General features: G+C 43.4%; 1 protein-coding gene across 1 annotated transcript in view; it reads right to left on the bottom strand.

Annotated features, from left to right (window-relative positions):
* KIRREL3 (kirre like nephrin family adhesion molecule 3) overlaps positions 1–20,758 on the bottom strand; it is a 1,393,929-nt gene that overhangs the window by 110,054 nt on the left and 1,263,117 nt on the right. Inside the window, exon 8 of the mRNA XM_030221488.1 lies at positions 9,510–9,658. Within this exon, the coding sequence (XP_030077348.1) occupies positions 9,510–9,658 (149 nt within the window). The remainder of the gene's footprint in view (positions 1–9,509; positions 9,659–20,758) is intronic.

Here is a 20,758-nt window from a genome sequence, read left to right as displayed (position 1 = left end):
ATCTGCTGTCATATTTCTCTGTTTCTATTACCTAACTTTTAGAAGTCTTCTAAACACACATTTCTTCAGTCTGGTCTTTCTGAATACAAAGAATTTTATCCACACCCTTTTCTTTAATCTCCTTTCCCATCTAGTCCTGCCTAATTATGCTCTCACCTATCCACCCTTAATTATTTGTCCTTGAGATAGTCTAATTCCCTGGTTACTTACTGCACATGTATTAATTTGCTTCTTGAAGTTATTGTAATTTGTATTATATTCTGTACATTATTTCGGGCTAATGAGGGGTATAAATGTCATGAATGAATAAATAAATCTACGAGCATCCATTTACACCAGTGAAAATGTGGTGTAAATCGCAGCACGTAGATTTAGGTGCACTGGGCCATATTCTACAACTAGGCATGTAAATTTCAGAATGCCTATGAAACGCCCATTTCCCTGCCCATAACCATGCCCCTTTTTGCCTGCACACGTTAGAAGTTTGGCGCACATCATTAAGCTCTGTTGAGCAGGGACTATCTCTTCATGTTCAAGTGTACAGCACTGCGCACATCTAGTAGTGCTATAGAAATGATAAGTAGCACTAGTAGTAGTTAGTGAGTGGTGCACCGAAATGCTAATCAGTGCCAATTAGTGCTCATTATTGCTTGTTAAGTGATGTTATCAGCACTCATTAGCTTGTTAAGCTTGTTAAATTATACACGCTATCTCTAGGCGTGCTATATAGAATCCAGGGTTAATGTGAAAGTCGCTCATCTGGATATTTTCAGCCATAACTTGCTAAATGGCCAGATTTTCTCCAGTTAATAAGGAGTTGGGTTTGGAGAGGGGCAGAAGTGATTCTGGCAACTATCCATTAAATTGTTGCTTTGTTTTTACCAGTTTTAGTTCTGTAGATGGGTATTTTAATTTATTTACATGATTATTTATTTCAATCTATATAATTGTCACGGTGGTGACTGTTTCCTTGTCTGTGCTCACCTCGCCCTCTGGTGGCCTGAACCGGTGGCTGCTATGAACTGTCACACGTTCCAGTCTTTAGCCCAGTCCGGTCCGGATCTTCCAGGCTGCCAGACTTGCTTTTCTTGTTTGTGCCTGAACAGCACCCGTAGCTGCCTTGTGATTCCTGCATCTGAACTTCAGCTGCTGATGGGCTTTATTAGCCACCTGGAAACTTCTGTGTTTGCCTTTGCATCGTCTAAGGTCCCTGGTATGTGGGTGTGCTCTGTGCACTTCTGCCTAGTCCAGTTCTAGTCTGAGTTTCTTGCCTGGTTCTAGTTTGTTTGTGTGTAGTTAGCTTTGGTTTTATTGCTTGGTTCCTAGTCTTGTTTCTGGTCTGCATTTCCTTGTCTTGTGTCTGTGTTCCTTTTTAGTGGCTGCTTGGCAGCTTTCAGTCCTGACTCTCACCTGTCTGTGTTTCTGTCTTAGTAGCTGCCTGGCAGCTTTTAGTTCTGACTCTGTTGTGTGTTTCCTGTTGGTATCCAGTTCCTGCCCTGTCCTGTAAGTCCTACCAGCCGCCTGCACCCAGGGGCTCAACTCCTGGGGAATGGTGGTCAAGCACAGGTGAAGTCTAGCTGTTCCTGCTCTGCCTGTCCCAGCCTGTTTGCCTCTGCTGCAACTCCAGTCTGGGGTTCCAGTCCTGTTCTGCCTTGCCTCTGGTTTGGGGGTGGTTTTGCCTGCCACTGCCGCTCCACGGCAGTGGTCCAAGGGCTCACAAACCCTGTGCTTCTGTGAGAAGCCTGACAATAATGTTATTTTGGAACCTGCCTAGATCTGAAGATAACGTGAGATGTACATTGATTTAAATAAAATAAATCTACATGTATATGGGAATCTACTTTGTAATGAAATCTTCATGTGCTAATGTATGTAGCTCTATGTCCCGAAGGAAAGGCCACTCAGCTCATGGGGAAAGTGGCTGGAATTAAAGGTGCCTCTCTCCATATTCAAAGTCCAGTAATGCTACCCCATTCCCACAAAGTGTATGAAAAACTAGGAGTACATGAATTATAAAAGGTTCTGGCAGAACAAGACCTGTGAATTAGATATGTCCCTCCCCCCAAAAGATATGAATATAAGATATCTTACCATTATTGGAAATAGAAATGAGTCTTGCAAAGGCATGTGGTGTGGTGATAGAGCCCAAAAAACACCTACTACGAAAAAGAACCAAAGCATACTGTAAGAAGATCCTGAAAGAGCAGGAAATTACTCCTAGTGGGACTCTTGATTTTATAGGTGTTGACTTGGAGGTAGGATTGAAGAACAAGAAAGTTAACTACCTACCGGAATCCTCAGCTAGGATGGAAACTAATTGCAGGCCCGATACTCAAAGCGATTTAAGTGGGCAGGAGAGGCTCCTGCCTGCTTAAATTGCACTCAAGGGTCCATCTGCTGATATTCTGTGTCACATAACTGGGTAGTGCTGCTGAATATGGGCACTAACCAGCCATCTGGAAACTGGGCATGAAAGAGACGTCACCAGGGGCAGAATCAGGAAGGAGCCAACAGTTATCTGGGTGGCAATATTCAGTGTGTGTGGCAGCATAATGACGGGGGCTGATAGGACCACACATAAAGCAGTCCTAACTAGCCCCCCCCCCCTCGTTTACAAAGCCATGCGGCAATGCCGACACAGCCCATTAAAAGTGAATGGGTTGTGTCAGCATTGCCGCACCAGCAGCCACTAGCGTGGCTTTGCAAACAGGGGCCTATGTTCGTTTAACTAAGTAGGTGCCAGCACTGAATATTGGCTGACAGAACTTCCAGATCATGGCCAGTATGTCCTATGATCTCCCTTCCCTCCCTCCCTCCCAAACAAGTGGAGGCCCCCTCCAGAACCCCCCCCCCCCAAACAACTATAGGCTCATTCCAGGACCCGTCAATCAAAAGTAATCCCTTCCTAGAACCATCCAATGTGACTCCACCTCCTGAATTAACCCTCCCCCCCCCAATTAGATTTTAAGGCCTTGCATCTGAGCCTCAGAATCCCTGAACCACATTGCAGTTACAGTACATTGTAATTCACTTTATAATGGACTTAAACTGTTGCATATTAGATGTTTACAACTTATTCAGAATACTGCTGGAGAAAGAACACTGGCGCCTGATTTCATTTTTTAAAATTTCTTTCAAGATCCTGACACTGGTTTGTCAAACACTTTGCTCAGGTTTGCCACTTACCCTTTTTAATTCCTTACATACCTTCTGCCCTCCTTCATTCATTCATCTCTACAGAATTTGCTCATTGTCTCGTCTCATTTAACGATTCATTTGGGTTGCACTCATTGATCTTGTTTCAGCATAGCCACCCTTTGGAATAGTTTACCCTTTAACATCTGTGTGGAGCCATCCTTAAAAGAAATTAAGAGGGCCCTAAAGACCTTGACTGGCCTTTGAATCTAACTAATAATGTTTTAATTTGTTTACTTACAATTGCTGACTTTGTAGCCCCGGGCAGCAGCACTGGCTTCTTGCATTGTTATTCATATCCTACACACATCTTTCCTTCCATTTGTTTCACTGTGATAGTGCTTAGTTTTCATTTTTAAATTGTATCATTGTCTATGCAACTGAGTTATTTTACTATTTTGATTATGTAACCTACACTTTTCTAGTGTATGTACCTGGTCTTAGTTGTTTTCCCTTGATATGTAAACTATTTACCTTTTTTATTATTGACTTCTGAAATGGAAACCATTTAGACATTCAAATACTGATAAGCAGTATATTAGAAAAAGTGAAAAGTTGGCAATGGTCAATGTATGTATACTACTTACAAGTTTGGCAAATTATAATTCCTCCAACTTCCTGAGGTTTGCTGTTTAGTTTACTCAACCAATCTGCCCCATCCCAGACTGTATAGGCTGTCACTTCTCCTAATATTCAGGACCCCTCCAGTTTTCATTTCCTGCTGGATCCTCTTGAGACTGATCTCGCTGTCAGTCCCACTATTCCTATTACTCTTTATCATGGTTGAAGGCTCTTCTCCGCTCCCACTTTCGCCTCCCCAGGGTGTCCTTTTCTGCAGGAGCGCCTCCCAATATCTCTTGTCTCTCCTGATTCAGGCGACAGGCTTTTTCTTCCACTGACAACCTCTGCTCTGAAGCAGGGGTCGATTCCCTTTATTTGAATCTCTAGTCCTTATGGTCTGGGATCCCCCTTGGCACCTTGGGTCTCAGTGGGGGTTGGGTAACCAAAGACCCAGGCTACCTCCCGCTCAGCCCTTTTGTACTCTCAATCCTGCCCCTTAAGGGTGGGACAGGCAAATTTGCCCTGCCAGTCATGTCCTGCTATAATCCTCTTCCACACAGTGACCCTCAGGTTATTCCCCAGAATTCTGATCAGCTACTAAAGAATTTCCCATGGGTTACATGGTCTGGCACTGTTCACTTTGTAGGGAGACCAGGGACACATACTTCAGGGGAGGCAGCATTGTTCTGCATAGGCCCATATTGAACCCAGCACCCATCAGCTCCTTTGTATCTCACCACATCCTTCAGATCAGGGTGGGCAACCCAGTCAGGTTTACAAGATTTCCACAACGAATATGCAGGAGATCTGTTTGCATAAAATGGAAGCAGTACATGCAAATCAATCTCATGCATATTCATTCCGGAAATCTTGAAAACCTGAGTGGGTTATGGTCATCAAAGGTTGGCCTTCTTCATCAGACTGGAAATAAGCACATGTTGGTAGATGACAGTATATATAAGTGAAACATCAAAGCATTTCAGTGACAGTCTAACAGGATGGGGGTGGATAGGTGAGAGACAGGAACAGTTGGGTGGATGAGGGATAGGGAGATATGCATGAAGATAGAAGGGTGACAAAGCAGTACAATTTTATGGTTTCTAATGGGCTAGAAAACCCAGATCTTTGTTAAGTCTTGTCTGGTGGGTGTCAAAATATTTAATCATTCATAGTAAATGATATATGACGGCAGAAAAAGACCTGCATGGTCCATCCAGTCTGCCCAACAAGACAAACTCATATGTGCTACTTTTTGTGTATACCCTACTTTGATTTGTACCTGTCCTCTTCAGGGCACAGACCGTATAAGTCTGTCCAGCACTATCCCCGCCTCCCAACCACCAGCCCCGCCTCCCATCACTGGCTCTGGCACAGACCGTATAAGTCTGCCCAGCACTATCCTCGCCGCCCACCACCGGCTGGCTCTGCCACCCAATCTCAGCTAAGCTCCTTAGGATCCATTCCTTCTGAATAGGATTCCTTTATGTTTATCCCACGCGTGTTTGAATTCTGTTACCGTTTTCATTTGCACCACCTCCCGCGGGAGGGCATTCCAAGCATCCACTACTCTCTCCGTGAAAAAATACTTCCTGACATTTTTCTTGAGTCTGCCCCCCTTCAATCTCATTTCATGTCCTCTCGTTCTACTGCCTTCGCACCTCCGGAAAAGGTTCGTTTGCGGATTAATACTTTTCAAATATTTGAACGTCTGTATCATATCACCCCTGTTTCTCCTTTCTTCCAGAGTATACATGTTCAGGTCATCAAGTCTCTACTCATACGTCTTGTAACGCAAATCCCTTACCATTCTCGTAGCTTTTCTTTGCAGCGCTTCAATTCTTTTTACATCCTTCGCAAGGTACGGCCTCCAAAACTGAACACAATACTCTAGGTGGGGCCTCACCAACGACTTATACAGGGGCATCAACACCTCCTTTCTTCTGCTGGTCACACCCCTCTCTATACAGCCTAACAACCTTCTAGCTACGGCCACCGCCTTGTCACACTGTTTCGTCGCCTTCAGATCCTCAGATACAATCACCCCAAGATCCCTCTCCCCGTCCGTACCTAACAGATTCTCCCCGCCTAACACATACATCTCCCGAGGGTTTCTATTCCCTAAGTGCATCACTTTGCATTTCTTCGTATTGAATTTTAATTGCCAAACCTTAGACCATTCTTCTAGCTTCCTCAGATCCTTTTTCATGTTTTCCACTCCCTCCCGGGTGTCCACTCTGTTGCAGATCTTAGTATCATCCGCAAATAGGCAAACTTTACCTTCTAACCCTTCGGCAATGTCACTCACAAATATATTGAACAGAATCGGTCCCAGCACCGATCCCTGAGGCACACCACTACTCACCTTTCCCTCCTCCGAGCGAATTCCATTCACCACCACCCTCTGGCTTCTGTCCGTCAACCAGTTCCTAATCCAGTTCACCACTTCGGGTCCTATCTTCAGCCCTTCCAGTTTATTTAAGAGCCTCCTGTGGGGAACCGTGTCAAAAGCTTTGCTGAAATCTAAGTAGATTACATCCATAGCTCGTCCTTGATTCACTTCTCCTGTCACCCAATCAAAGAACTCAATGAGATTCGTTTGGCACGATTTCCCTTTGGTAAAACCATGTTGTCTCGGATCTTGCAACTTATTGGCTTCCAGGAAATTCACTATCCTTTCCTTCAGCATCGCTTCCATTATTTTTCCAATAATCGAAGTGAGGTTTACCGGCCTGTAGTTTCCAGCTTCTTCCCTATCACCACTCTTGTGAAGAGGGACCACCTCCGCCGTTCTCCAATCCTTCGGAACCTCTCCCGTCTGCAAGGATATGTTAAACAAATCTTTAAGAGGACCCGCCAGAACCTCTCTGAGCTCCCTCAATATCCTGGGGTGGATCCCATCCGGTCCCATGGCTTTATCCACCTTTAGCTTTTCAAGCTGTTCATACACACACTCTTCCGTGAACGGTGCTCTATCCACTTCAATCTCATTTATACTTTTTGCAGTCCATCGCGGTCCTTCTCCAGGATTTTCTTCTGTGAAAACAGAACAAAAGTATCTATTTAGCAAATTTGCTTTTTCTTCATCATTATCCACATAGCGGTTCGCAGTATCTTTTAGTCTCACAATTCCCTTTTTAGTCATTCTCCTTTCACTTATATACCTGAAGAAAGTTTTGTCACCCCTCCTTACATTTCTAGCCATTTGTTCTTCCGCTTGCGCTTTCGCCAGACGTATCTCTCTCTTGGCTTCTTTCAGTTTCATCCTGTATTCCTCCTCGTGTTCCTTTTCTTTAGTTTTTGTGTATTTCTGGAACGCCAACTCTTTAGCCTTTATTTTCTCAGCCACTTGCTTGGAGAACCATATCAGTTTCCTTTTTCTCTTGCTTTTATTTACTTTCCTTACATAAAGGTTTGTGGCCTTATTTATAGCTTCTTTCAGCCTGGACCACTGTCCTTCCACTTCTCGTATTTCCTCCCAGCCCATCATCTCCTTCCTCAGGTATTCCCCCATTTTACTAAAGTCAGCACGCTTGAAATCCAGAACTTTGAGTTTTGAGTGGCCGCTCTCCACTTTAGCTGTAATATCAAATCAAACCGTTTGATGGTCACTGCTGCCCAGGTGGGCACCCACTCGGATATTTGACACGCTATCCCCATTTGTGAGCACCAGATCCAGCGTCGCTCCCTCCCTCATGGGTTCCGTCACCATTTGTCTGTGCAAACCGCTTTGTAAAGCATCCACGATCTCTCTACTTCTTTCCGATTCCGCAGACGGAACCTTCCAATCTACATCCGGCAGATTGAAATCTCCCAGCAACAGCACCTCTCTCTTGTTTCCCAACTTTTGAATATCTGCGATCAGGTCTTTATCTAGTTCCTCCAATTGTTTCGGAGGTCTGTAGACAACACCCACGAGTATAGAGGTTCTATCCTCTCTTTTTAAGGTGATCCATATCGCTTCTTCCTTTCCCCAGGTCCCTGTCATTTCAGTCGCCGTGATATCATTTCTCACATATAGAGCTACTCCTCCACCTTTACGACTCTCTCTATCCTTCCTAAACAGATTATAGCCCGGTATGTTTGCATCCCATTCATGCGAACCATTTAGCCACGTCTCCGTGATTGCAACAATGTCTAAGTCTGCCTCCAACATCAGGGCTTGAAGGTCATGAACTTTATTGCTTAGACGCGAGCATTTGTGGCCATCGCTTTCCATGTACATTTCCTGGTATATGCTTCAACATTTGTGATTTGGGGTTGTCTTTTCTCTTTGGGTACCTTCATATCCTTTTGTTCCAACTTCATTTCTTTCTCTTCTGCCTCAGTTCTATTTTCAGGATCATCACCATGCTGTAATGGAGCAAAAGAATTCTGTAGGGGCAACACTTGTGAGGGCGGATGCCTCTGGTGCACATAGCGAAGTCTTCCTGAGCCTACTGTGAACCATCTATTCCTAGGTGGTTTTATCCTGACTTAAAAGGTCTTACGTTCCTGTATTGTTTTAAAATTCCCTTTCAGGATTCTTACCATGAAATCACTGGTACAGTGTTCTGGTTTTGTAAAGTGCTGCCCCACAGAGGTGACATCCTGATTGGTTCTAGCATTTTTCATATGGTGTCTATGTAAATTAAATTTCTTCTTTAGCATCTGACTTGTTTCTCCAATGTAGCATCCTTCGTTGCATTTTTTTACACTGAATGATATATACCACATTGGAAGATGAGTACGTGAAAGATTCCTTAATGTTGAATATTTTTCCTTTGTGAATGACCGTGGGGTCCTGTGAAATGTTTTGACATAGTTTGCAGCTGGATATATTGCAAGGATGTGTGCCATTCTCTTCTTTTTGAGTCTGTGTTGGGAGCTTACTTCTAATTAGCTTGTGCTTTAAGTTGGGTGGCTGTCGGAAGGCCAGCACTGGTGGGGATGAGAATATCTCTTTATAGAGATATTTTATAGGAGCTATTTATAGAATTTGGTCCTGTGGAGTCTATAAATGCAATTGCACATTATAGAATAGTAGCATAAATCCACATTTATGCGCCTAACTTTAGATGCGAGTACTTAATGCCAGCCAAATGGTTGGTGTAAATGCTCATGTCTAACTATGGGTCCCTTTTACAAAGGCATGTAAAGGCCTATGCGTGTCCGGCGCATGCCAAATCAGCATTACTGCCCAGCTACTGCATGCCCCGGGCGGTAATTCTGAATTTGGCACTCCGAAAACAAGTGGTATGCTCCAGGCAGCATGATCCAGGAGCGGCACTGTCCCCTTCCCTCCTCAACCTTTTACATTATTTGTTTCTTTTCCAAAAGGTGGCAGTGCAGTGGCCTAAGCAAGAAGTAGGTGGGCACCAAGTGTTCTGCCCCCCACTCCCCCACTACGACCAGAAAAATATCTCAGCTGGCGGGAAAACGCTTTTTTCCACCTTGGCAGTCTGCAGCAGGCATGCACTGAAAACTGAGCATGTGCAGGTGCCGGTATCGTGGAGAGTAGCGTTTTCATTACCATTAGGGGGGAGTCTTCTGCTGGCAAAGCTTGTGATCCCTACCAGCTACCGCTAAACATGTGCTACTGTTGGGTGGGCCTGAGTCCTAAGTGCAGGCCCACCTGTGGCTATGCCACTGGTGGGGAGAAAGTAAGTAATTTCACCCCTTCCCCCATAATTCTCTCTACACCCATTCACAACCACCCAGAAATAATCCTCCTCATCTAGGTAATCTAGGCTCTTCAAGTGATTGTGTGTTCTTACAATATACATCCACAGTCCTGCTCACGTTGGTACTTCCTAAGGAATTGGTCACCTCACAGGACACTTGGTCAGAGAAGTACGTGTGGTCCACAGTCACCTCATAAGTGTCACCCGTGGCTTCCTTAATTATGCGGCCACCTTTTGCCCACCTGAAAAAGAAAACAACAGGTTGTAGTGTCTTCCTTTATAAAACACCTCACAGATATGTCAATCTAGCATCACTTTTCTGGGCTTAGCATTATCCACCTAGTTCCCATTTTATGGTTAATATTGCAGTGTATAAATATTAAACTAAACATATTCATGTTGAAGGCTAAGGTGGAAGGTTTGTTGAATTTGATTGGCCACTTTCATAGAAAGAACAGCAAAGCAGTTTACACTATGGAAAGACCTTGGCTAGATAGGAAGGATTTGTAGTTGGTCATTAACAGGATTGATTATTGCAAATATCTTAGGGTATCTTTGCTGAAGAGGATCCAAACTATTCAAAATACAGTTGTTGGGATTGTGTCATGTTTAAGAAATTTTGATCACGTTACGCTCCTTCTTCATGATGTGAACTAGATGGAGAAAAGTTTGGCTTGACGACTGTCCCTGATGCAGTTGTGAAACAAGGCCTTGTCGATCGGTCTGTTATATTCAAGAGCTTTGCAATAAAACAGTTAAGAAGAAAATTTGTTTTAGCGCTGGGTTTATTTTTGAAGAGGTTTACAGTGTCCCCGCTTTGAGATCAGATCTATTTTTGTGAAGCTGATCCTTCTTGGTGAGTGGCACTGATTACCGATACCTTACTGAATTCAGGTTAAGATTCTTCTTCTTATCTATCAAGCTTTTTACATGAGTACTCTAGGTTATCTTATTGCTTTGTTCACATCATACATGTCTGTCCAGCCAATCAGATGTACAAAAGCTCACCAACTCTGGCAATTAATTTTTGATGCTACATGTAAAACAGCTTTTGCATATTTAGCACTTCTGCTTTGGAATAATCTGAGGTCAGAAGAGAAACTGTCTATTCTAAATTTAAGGTAGCTCTTAAAATTCATCTTTTTAATTGTGTTTTTACTCTCATACTGGGTCTTCCACTTCTTGCTAGCTCAACAGTCAGGAACTTAACTGTATATGTGTTCTCTTGTTTGCAGCAGAAAATTGTCTTCTGATTTGTTGCTAACTCTGAGGAGATTACTGGGCTGATATTCAGCTTGTGGCGATCAGTGATTGTCATGGCACAGACAGCTATAGGCAGAACTTGACCCAGATATTCAATGCCAGGTCTAATTTGGGCACCGGCATTGAATAGCTGACACTTGCACGGCTGCCAGAAGTCATTCGGGTGTGGCCAATATTCAAATCATTACCCATATAACAAAATGGGTAAAGTAAGGCAGCAAAAAGACTGTCCTAATTTTATTTGCTGTGTTCTCTGGTTAGAGGTATGAATATGAAGCTAACTGGATAAACTCTGGCTTCTCTCTGAATCTGCCCACTGACCCCTGCATTAGCAGATACGGCTTTGGTCGTCTTACCAGATTTTCAGTGGCAATATCTGAAAATCTGGGGATCACTCAGGCAGCGGGACAGAAATACCAAGGACAGCTTATACAAGTTTTTAAATAATGAACAGCTTACACAGTAAAATTCCTATTTGTTAATTTATTTATTTTGCAACATTTATAACCCACTAACTCTCCATGGTTCAAGGTGAGAATACATAAAACATATGCAGCAATAAAACATACAATATAAAACTGTATCATTACAAATCAAGGACTCAATTCTATAAATGGCGCCCAAATTTGGCGCCAATAAAATTATCACTAACTGCTATTCAATAAATGGCGCTTAGAGTTAGGTGCAGTTTAAAGAATGGCATTTGGCAGTAGGATCTGTGCCCAGTTTTGGGCATGAGGGTTTATATCAAGTAAAACCTGGTGTAAATTCCTGTGCCTAAATTAGGTGCATATTTCCCTTATTCTAAAAAAAATGAGTGTAAATTCCAGAAATGCCCATGATCCACCTATGGCCATGCCCCCTTTTCCGTTACATATGTAAAATTTACATGCGGATCCTGGTGCCTAAAGATGTGCGTGTAATTTTAATTAATTCCAACTAGCGCCAATAATTAATAATTGGTGTCCAACTGTCAGCACTAATTGGCTCATTAATTAATTAAAATTGTGTGCGCAAATTGTATATGTGCCCATATTTGCACATGTAATTTTGAGCGCCATATATAGAATTAGGGCACAAATGTTTTTCTAAACAAATAAGGTTTCAAAGACCTATGGAAACCATAACATCATTCAGAGCCCTCAGATCATCAGGTAATGTATTCCAAAAGCAGGGTGCAAAAACCATGAAAACTCTTGTATGAGTAACTGTAACCTATCGACCTTTATCAATGGAAGAAAAAGGGTATTCTTGAGACACTTTCTAACTGGATGATCAGCAACACACCCCTATATTATTAATGATATATAAATTGGTGATAAATTCAGTTTTACCTTAAATACCATAAACAATGCTTTATAGTTAACACGATACCCTAGAGAGATCCAGTGTAGCAGGGGCGTAGCCAGACCTCGGCAGGAGGGGGATCCAGAGCCCGAGGTGTGGGCACAGTTTAGCCCGCCTCCCCCAGCCACCGACCCCCCCCCCCACCACTTTGGACCCGCCACCGCCCCCACCACCGCTGCCGCCACTGACCCTCCCCTGCCGCCACCATGTACCTTTGCTGGCGGGGGTCCCCAACCCCCACCAGCCAAAGTCTTCTTCAGAGCCGGTCGACTCTGGCGCCTTCGCTGTTGATCTGTTTCTGACCCCTGACGTCCTCCGTGCACGTCCTGTATGTAGCCCCATGCAGGACGTGCATGCAGGATGTCAGGAGTCAGAAACAGATCATCAGCAGAGGCGCCGGAGTCGACCAGTGCTGAAGAAGACTTCGGCTGGCGGGGGTTGGGGACTCCCACCAGCAAAGGTACCTGGCGGGAGGGGGGATCGAAAGTGGTGGGGAAGAGTTGGCAGCGGGGGGGGGGGGGGGGGGGTCAAAAGTAGAGGGGGCTAGGGCTTAATCTGTGGGGGCCCATGCCATGGCCCCACCTAGCTACGCCCCTGAATCAATTGAATCAAACAAGGTGTAATGTTATTTAAGCTAGGTTTCTTCATCAGTATCCATGCAGCTACATTTTGGACTAATTGCAAAGTTTTAATCATAGTTACTAGCAAACCCACTAAGACTGCACTGCAGTAGTCAAAATAAGTGAATAATAAAGAAAACGTCAAGAACAAAGGACACATAGGACAACATACAGCCCCAACCAGGAAGACGGTGGGACTGATTCCCAGCAAGCGGGGGAAAGTGTAACTTGACTACAGGTAGTATCTGAGAAAAGCATGGATGAGAAGGCATGTTTTCAAAGCCATTTAAAATTATTGATAATTGTGTATTCCGGTGATTTCCACTTGGAGTTTGTTCTAGGAAATAGGGCCTAGCTAGATGGCAGATGAACTTTGTGTGTCCTTGAGCCGAATTTCCCAAGGTGAAAGTAAGTGTAATTGACATTCTTGTGGTGATCTGATAGGGCACGTGGAGGTGTATGATGGCAGGAGACTGGCTAAGTATTGCAGTAAACTTAGATAAAGACCCAATGAGTCATAGCAGAATCTTAAATGCCATTAAAAAGGAGATGGACAACCAGTGCTCTTTGTAAAGTAAAGGAGTAGCATGGTTGAATTTTTTGGCTCCAAAGAGAATCTTTACAGCTGTGTTTCATATTGTCTGGTGCCTTTTCATTAGACCCACCCTCCCATCAACCAGAAGGAAGTTGCAGTAATCAATACAGTTTAAGTTTAAGAAATGGAGGCAGTATGGAAGGCCCTTTTGGTTGCATAAAAATTTGCGTTCACAGACTTTCCTAAATGAGCAGAAAGAACAGACAAGGTACAGTAGGTAGGTCCCGTCACAAAAGGATTGCAATCTAAGCTGTACCTAAGGCAACAGAAGCTAAAATGACTTGATAAATCACAAACCCCCAGATTCTATAAAGGCTGACCAAAGCTGGGCACTCAAATTTAGGCGCAATCCTGAGATGCGCACAGCATAATTAGTTAATGAGTCAATTACAGTCAATAATTGAATGCTAACAATTATTATTGATGTTAATTGGTACTAATTAGAGTTGTAAACCGCATAGTCACTTTCATAGACATACTGCAGTATAGCAAGTACCGAGAATAAATAAACACATAATTAGGATTTACACGTGCCTCTGCCAGCACGCTATTTTATAACGCTTGGCACCTAAATCTTGTAGCATGCAACCTAAAAATGGGCATGGCCATGGAAGGTGCATGGGTAGGTCAGGGGTGTTCTGAAAATTTGGGCGCAGTGTTATAGAACAGCGCCATTTACGCACCCAAATGAAATGAGTTGAGTGCCGGCATTAACACCAGGTTTGAAATGCTAGCACCCAAATTTGGGGACTGGAATCATTACACACTATTCTATATAGGCCACTCAGACCGGAGAGCCCTTTATAGAGGAACGCTTAACATTGATTTTTTTTTTGTGCCATTTTTTTAGCGCCATTGACTGAATCTGGCCTAAAATGCATGAGTGGGAAAAAGCAAGATTTGAGACCTGGCTTCCATGGTTTAGGAATAGCCTGGGATAAACTTCCTGAGCCGGTACGCCAAGCTCCATTCTCTGGCTGTCTTCAAATCTAGGCTATAAGCCCACCTTTTTGATGTTGCTTTTAACTCCTAACCCTCACTCACTTGTTCAGCACCCATTTTTATCATTCCCACCTTAGTAATTCCCTTAGCCGTCCTGTTTGTTTGTCCTAGTTAGATTGTAAGCTCTTCGAGCAGGGACTGTCCAGTGTACAGCGTTGCGTACGTCTAGTAGTGCTATAGAAATGATAAGTAGTAGTAGTAGTTTTCAGCATGCTGTTCTAACCACTGGGCTATTTGTCCACTCAATACACTCTATTATTTCCTGGCAAGCCAACATGATACTTCCTGGTATCATAACAAAATTCTGCCAAACTCAAACAGGGCATCACATTAGTTTGGAATTGCACTGATTTCTCTCAATAAAAAATGTGGCCATTGCCAATGATACACATTGGGATTTTCAAGCTTCAGTACATTAAAATGTACTTAAGTCATAAAACAGTAATGTTAGGAGTCAGATCCAGCTCTTTTTAACACAGTGAAACAAGACAGAGTAGATGTCAGCAGAGAAAAGCCATTTGGTCCAGCCAGTTGCACCTATATACATTGTTCTAGCTCTGCTACCTCTTCCTTGTCCTTGCCACCACCCCCCATGCTAAAAATCTGTTAACAAGCTTCATCATCTACAGGAGGCCACACCTTAACCTATATTTGACCCTCATTATTTAGTACTGGAAATGATAAATATATGTGGTTTTAAGGCTCCCTTCCCCAGAGGTTTGCCATCTGAGTTTGAGTAAGGGGATGCCGAACAATTTGCTGTGAGTGAGTGATGAAGATAAGTTTGGAACTCTGGAGTAAAGTTTCTTACCTCTATAGTCTTGATACCTCTGAAGCAGGACCACCAGTATGCAAGGTTGAGTGCCTCTGTCACTAAATTCTGACTGGGTAGCAGAAGAGAGAATTCAAAAGTACACAACGAGAAAAGCAGTGTTTTGCTGAATATACACCTGCATCAGGGGTCAACTTGAATAGGGACTCTTGAGAGACATACACAGATATAGGTGTAAGTGTATATTTCTCAGAATGTCAAGCGAATACAATCATAGGAATTGCATTAGGGGGCACCTCAGTGCTTATACGTTATCTATTTGCTCAAAAGCACGAAATCAATCCAAAAATAATAAAGGGCAGCAAATCACAGATGAAACTGCGTCTTGATACACTGTGTGGTTTGTGTGGTCTGTGATTTGCTGCCCTTTATTTTGTTAGATTGATTTCGGGCTTCTGAGCAAAATATATAAGAGCTGAGGCGCTCCCTGATGCAATTCCTGTGTATGTCTCTCAACAGTTCCTGTTCAAATTGCTCCTGACACAGGTGTACATATGCTGAAACACGGCCCGTGTTGGGTCTGTTTATTAAAGGACTCTTGATTGTTCCATTCTTGGAGGCCCATTTGTGCGTTTCTTTTTACTAATTCTGACTGAATAGAAAGCTTCAGGTATGCATGGCACAAACCTGGTTTCTTTCATGGAAGACATCAGGGGGGGTTATGCCTGAAAGGATGACTGACTGGCCTTTCTGAGCAGGCAACAAGATATCTTTTAAAAAAGGGAATTGTTCAGGGTTCTAAGCCTTATGTAGCTTTCTTCCAAGTGGCACACAACCAGAGGTAAGCTATTTCCTCTTTAGCGCCGAGTGTCTGGGTTTTGAGAGCCAAAGCACTATTTATCTATAGAGGCTGGAAAACATCTCCTATATTCCTCATAGCAAATGCTTTCAATTAACTGATATTTATTCCCAATAAATTCAAGTTACACTTACAGTGCATAGGGGTGTGAGAACATTTTTTTTTTAAATTTGTTACATTTATATCCCACATTTTCCCACCTATTTGTCGGCTCAATGTGGCTTACATAGTACTGGAGAGGCGTTACAGACTCCGGTGTAAACAAATACAAAGTGATGTTGTGGTAAGATAAAGTTCATGTGGCACAGCCACACTAAGGAATCGTACAGCGGAAGAGTTGTGTTATGTCTATTACGTTCTTTAGTTTTGTTGTGTTGCAAAGATCAGGCATTTATGTTGGATCGGTAGGGTTTGCCTTTTTAAACAGGTTAGTTTTTAGTGTTTTCCGGAAGTTTAGGTGGTCATTCGTAGTTTTCAAGGCTTTTGGTAATGTGTTCCATAGTTGTGTGCTTATGTAGGAAAAACTGGACGCGTAAGTTGATTTGTATTTGAGTCCTTTGCAGCTTGGGTAGTGCAGATTTAGGTACGTTCGTGTTGATTTGGATGGGTTTCTAGTTGGTAGGTCGATTAAGTCTGTCATGTATCCTGGAGCTTCACCGTAGATAAATTTGTGAACCAGAGTGCAGATTTTGAAAGCAACGTGTTCTTTGATTGGGAGCCAGTGTAGTTTTTCACGAAAGGGTTTTGCACTTTCAAATCGTGTTTTTCCGAAGATAAGCCTAGCTGCCGTGTTTTGAGCGGTCTGAAGTTTCTTTAATGTTTGTTCTTTGCATCCCGCATAAATTCTATTGCAGTAGTCTACGTGTCTTAGTACCATTGATTGTATCAGGTTGCGAAATGTTCCCCTCGGGAAGAATTGTCTCACGCGTTTGAGTTTCCACATTGAGTGGAACATTTTCTTTGTTGTGGATGTCACTTGGCTCTCTAGTGTTAAGTTGTGGTCCATTGTAACACCGAGGATTTTCAGGCTGTCTGAGATAGGGAGGGTGTAATCTGGGGTTTTGATAATAGTGGGGTTGTCCGCGCTGTGTAGGGATGAGAGGATAAGACAGTGTGTTTTTTCTTTGTTTAGTTTTAGTTGAAATGCATTTGCCCTAAAGTCCATGATGTTCAAGCTGATCTTGATTTCGTTGGTGATTTCAGTCAGTTTAGATTTAGCCCAATACAAAGATTTAAGCAAAAGGTGGCCTTTTACCTCAGGAGGAACTCGGTGTGCCTTGGCATGTACCAAATAGGATAAAGCCAATTTGCATCCTATTGATTGCTCCACAGCTAGGACTCAATTCAGAGGACTCAAACAGCCAATCTCTAATGTGGCACAGATGACAAGCCACATTATATTCTTTCAAATCAGGGAGGCTCAATCCACCTTCACACTTCAGGCTTGCATTTTATGGAGGGATAGTCGAGGTTTCTTATTCCCCCATAAAAATTGGTGCAAAGTATTATTCCAAGTATGCATGTCTCTTGGAGTAAGCATTATGGGGAGATGTTGGAGTGAGTTCATCCATTTCAGTAAAATGACCATCTTTAACAATTGCACCCATCCCCATAAAGAAAGCAAATGTCTCCAATTGGAACAAAGAGATTTGGGGCCCAATCAGGGCCGGTCTTAGCAAGTGCGGGGCCCTATGCAGACCAATTTGATGGGGCCCCACCCTAGCCCTGCCCCCACCTAACTCCGCCCTCACCCTAGCTCCAGGGCCGGCTACCCCTCCCTCTGAGTTCCCGGGCTGCTCCCTCTGAGCTCCAAGGCCCCCAGCTCCAGGGCTTCCCCCCCTAGGGCTCCCAGCTCCAAGGCCGCCCTCCCTCCCTCCCGGTCATTTTTTAACACCCCCTCCAAAATCCACTACTAGGTATGCCGAGAATACAAAACACTCTAGGACCTATTGAGCAATTCTACCATACCATAAGCAGTCATTTCTACGAATCACACAAAGAAAAGGAAAACATCTTAAAACACTACAGTGAGCACTAGAACATCAATTCACCTATTGTAAAATGAAACCTGACAGAATAGTACAGATCGTCGATCCTGCACAGTCAATGCCAACTGAAAGCCATGTCTTTTTCACAAACACAGATACACCCTAATCCACTATAGAATAAGTAGTAATATTTAAACTTTCTATTTAGACAAAAATTAAACTGAACCCCCAAGATGCCAGACTCTGCATACAATTCAACACCACAGAAACAGAAAATGACCCCTAGTACTGTGCAAAATATAAAGACAGCAGATGTAAATTTGAAAAAACTAACAAATACCAATCACCACTTTACAAATTAACAAATAGAAATAAAACAAATACAGAAAATAAAATAATCCCATTTTATTGGACTAATACATTTGGCTTCCAGAGGCCAAAATCTCCTTCCTCAGGTCAATACAGTATAGTACTGTTACAGTATCCTATCCTGACCTGAGGAAGGGGGTTTTCTTCTCTGAAAGTTAAGTCAAAATGTATTAAAATTAGTCCAATAAAAAGATTACCTTACTTACAAGTTCTATTTATAAACATTTATTAACACAGCTACAATACTATATCCTAAAGCAAAAAAATAAAAATATATATTTTATTTACAGTTTGTCGTCTCTGGTTTCTGCTTTCCTCATCTTCTTTTCACTGTCTTCCTTCCATCCAGCATCTGTCATCCAGTGTCTGCCCTCTCTGCTGTCCCCTCCATCCAATGTCTGCCCTCTCTCCCTGCCCCTTCCATCCACATCTGCCCTCTATCTCTGCCCCTTCCATGATCCATCCACCATCTGCCCCTGTCTGCCCTCTATCTCTCCCCCATCCATTCACTGTCTGCCCTTTCTATCCCTGCCATCCACTGTCTGCCCTTTCTCTCTGCCCCTTCAATCCACAATTTGACCTCCCTCTCCCATCCATCCGGGGTTTGCACTCCCTCTCGCTACCCCATCCAGGATCTGCCCCTCTCTCCGCCCCTTTTTCAGTCCCCAGTTCCAGCCCCACTATCCCACCAGTCCCCCATTTCAGCCCCAGCCCTTTTCTCCCACCAGTCCCGAGCTTCAGCCCCCCAACCACTTCTCCCTATCCTGTTTTCAGCCTCCAGTCCCAGTACTAGCCCCCTTATCCCACCTACCCTCCTTTTCAGCCCCCGGTTCCAGCCCCATTCATCCACATGCCTTGTATTAGGGCCCCCTTTTCAGAACCATTCTCCCACCTGACCCACGCATGCCCCATTTTCCCACCAGCCCCAGGCATGGCCCCCATTTTCCCATATGGCCACTTCTCAGACCCCAGTGCCTGCCCCCTTCTTCCATCCGAGAAGCCCCTCCCCAGTCCCCTTCTCCCATCCAAGAACCCCAGTCCCCTCCCCACCCGTCCCCTTTAACCATCCAAGAACCCCCTCCCCACCCCCTTCTCCCATCCGTGAACCCCCTCCCCACCTCGGTCCCCTTCTCCCATCCAAGAACCCCAGTCCCCTCCCCACCCGTCCCCTTCTCACATCTGAGAACTCCCTCCTCAGTCTCCTTCTCCCATCCAAGAACCCCAGTCCCCTCCTCACCCGTCCCCTTTAACTCCCGCTGTCGGCAGTCAGTCCGAATATTCAATGCCAGGCTATTTCTGGTAGCCAGCATTGAATATCCAGAGGTTTCTTTGGGCGGTTTAAATTTAACTGGTCAAGTCGATATTCAGCGTTGGGCGGTTAAATTTATCTATGTAGATAATATCATATCATTTAAATCACTTAACATCCAAATACTAATTGCATAATCATAGACTAGGTTGGGGCAGGATGGAGATGGCTCTAAAAATTATATAGTTATTGGCGATATTTCACTAGAGGCAGGTCTTGTCAGACAAATCAGATTAATTTCTTTGACTGGGTGATCAGAGAGTTGGATTGAGGGAGAACGCTAGATGTAGTGTATTTAGATTTTAACAAAGCCTTTGATACGGTTCCACATAGACAACTAATGAATAAAATGAGTGCCCTAGACATGGGCCCTAAAGTTACGTTAATATGGGCTCTAAAGTTATGTAGATAATATTAGAACATTTAAATCACTGAATACCCAAATAGTAATTGTATAAGTTTAAACCAGTCAAAGATATACCTGCTATTTTGGTGGCCTAATTTGGCCACCAAACTTAGCTCGTGATGCGCTGAATATTAGTGGATAATCAGTTATATCACGCAACCTAGATTGTGAACCCTCCTGGGACAGAGAAATATCCAGAGTACCTGAATGTAACTCACCTAGAGCTACTACTGAAAAAGGTGTGAGCAAAATCTAAATAATAAATAAATAAATAAACAAAATATAAGTGGTTATCTGCTAAGTGCTAACCGGCAATATTCAGTGGGAGATAACCAGCGATCTTCCACTGAAAATTGCCAGATAGCCAGTTAAGTGCCATTTAACCGGCCAGGAGCCGTTTCTGGCTAGTTAAATGGTTTTAAATATCAGGGGGCTGGAGTGACAAAACAGTGGGTTTCTAAGCCTGAAAACTATTATTTCATGAGGTGTATTTCTCCTAATTGGCCAGCAGATGGTGCATGTTTTGAGTTTTAAAGCTATTGCAGAAGAAGACTTTCTCTTTTCGAGTTTTAACTTTTGGAAAGGCAATTTGCAGTGCCATTGGCCAGATACTTTCAAAGGCCGATACTTTCAAATCTTATTATAATAAAAGAATAGCTAAAGCCCCTTCATCAGGAAAAGAATTGTTTGCAGTGGTAAGGTCATTAGCATTAGCTCCTAGTCAGCATTCGATCCTCTCTCTCCACAGGATTTTGCTATTGGTTTGCGTCAGAAAGTCAACAAGATTGTTTCTCAGTTTGAAAATAATCCTC

Source organism: Microcaecilia unicolor, chromosome 12, assembly GCF_901765095.1.
Source record: "Microcaecilia unicolor chromosome 12, aMicUni1.1, whole genome shotgun sequence".
Lineage (NCBI taxonomy): Eukaryota > Metazoa > Chordata > Amphibia > Gymnophiona > Siphonopidae > Microcaecilia > Microcaecilia unicolor.
This window is presented reverse-complemented; position numbering and strand designations above follow the sequence as displayed.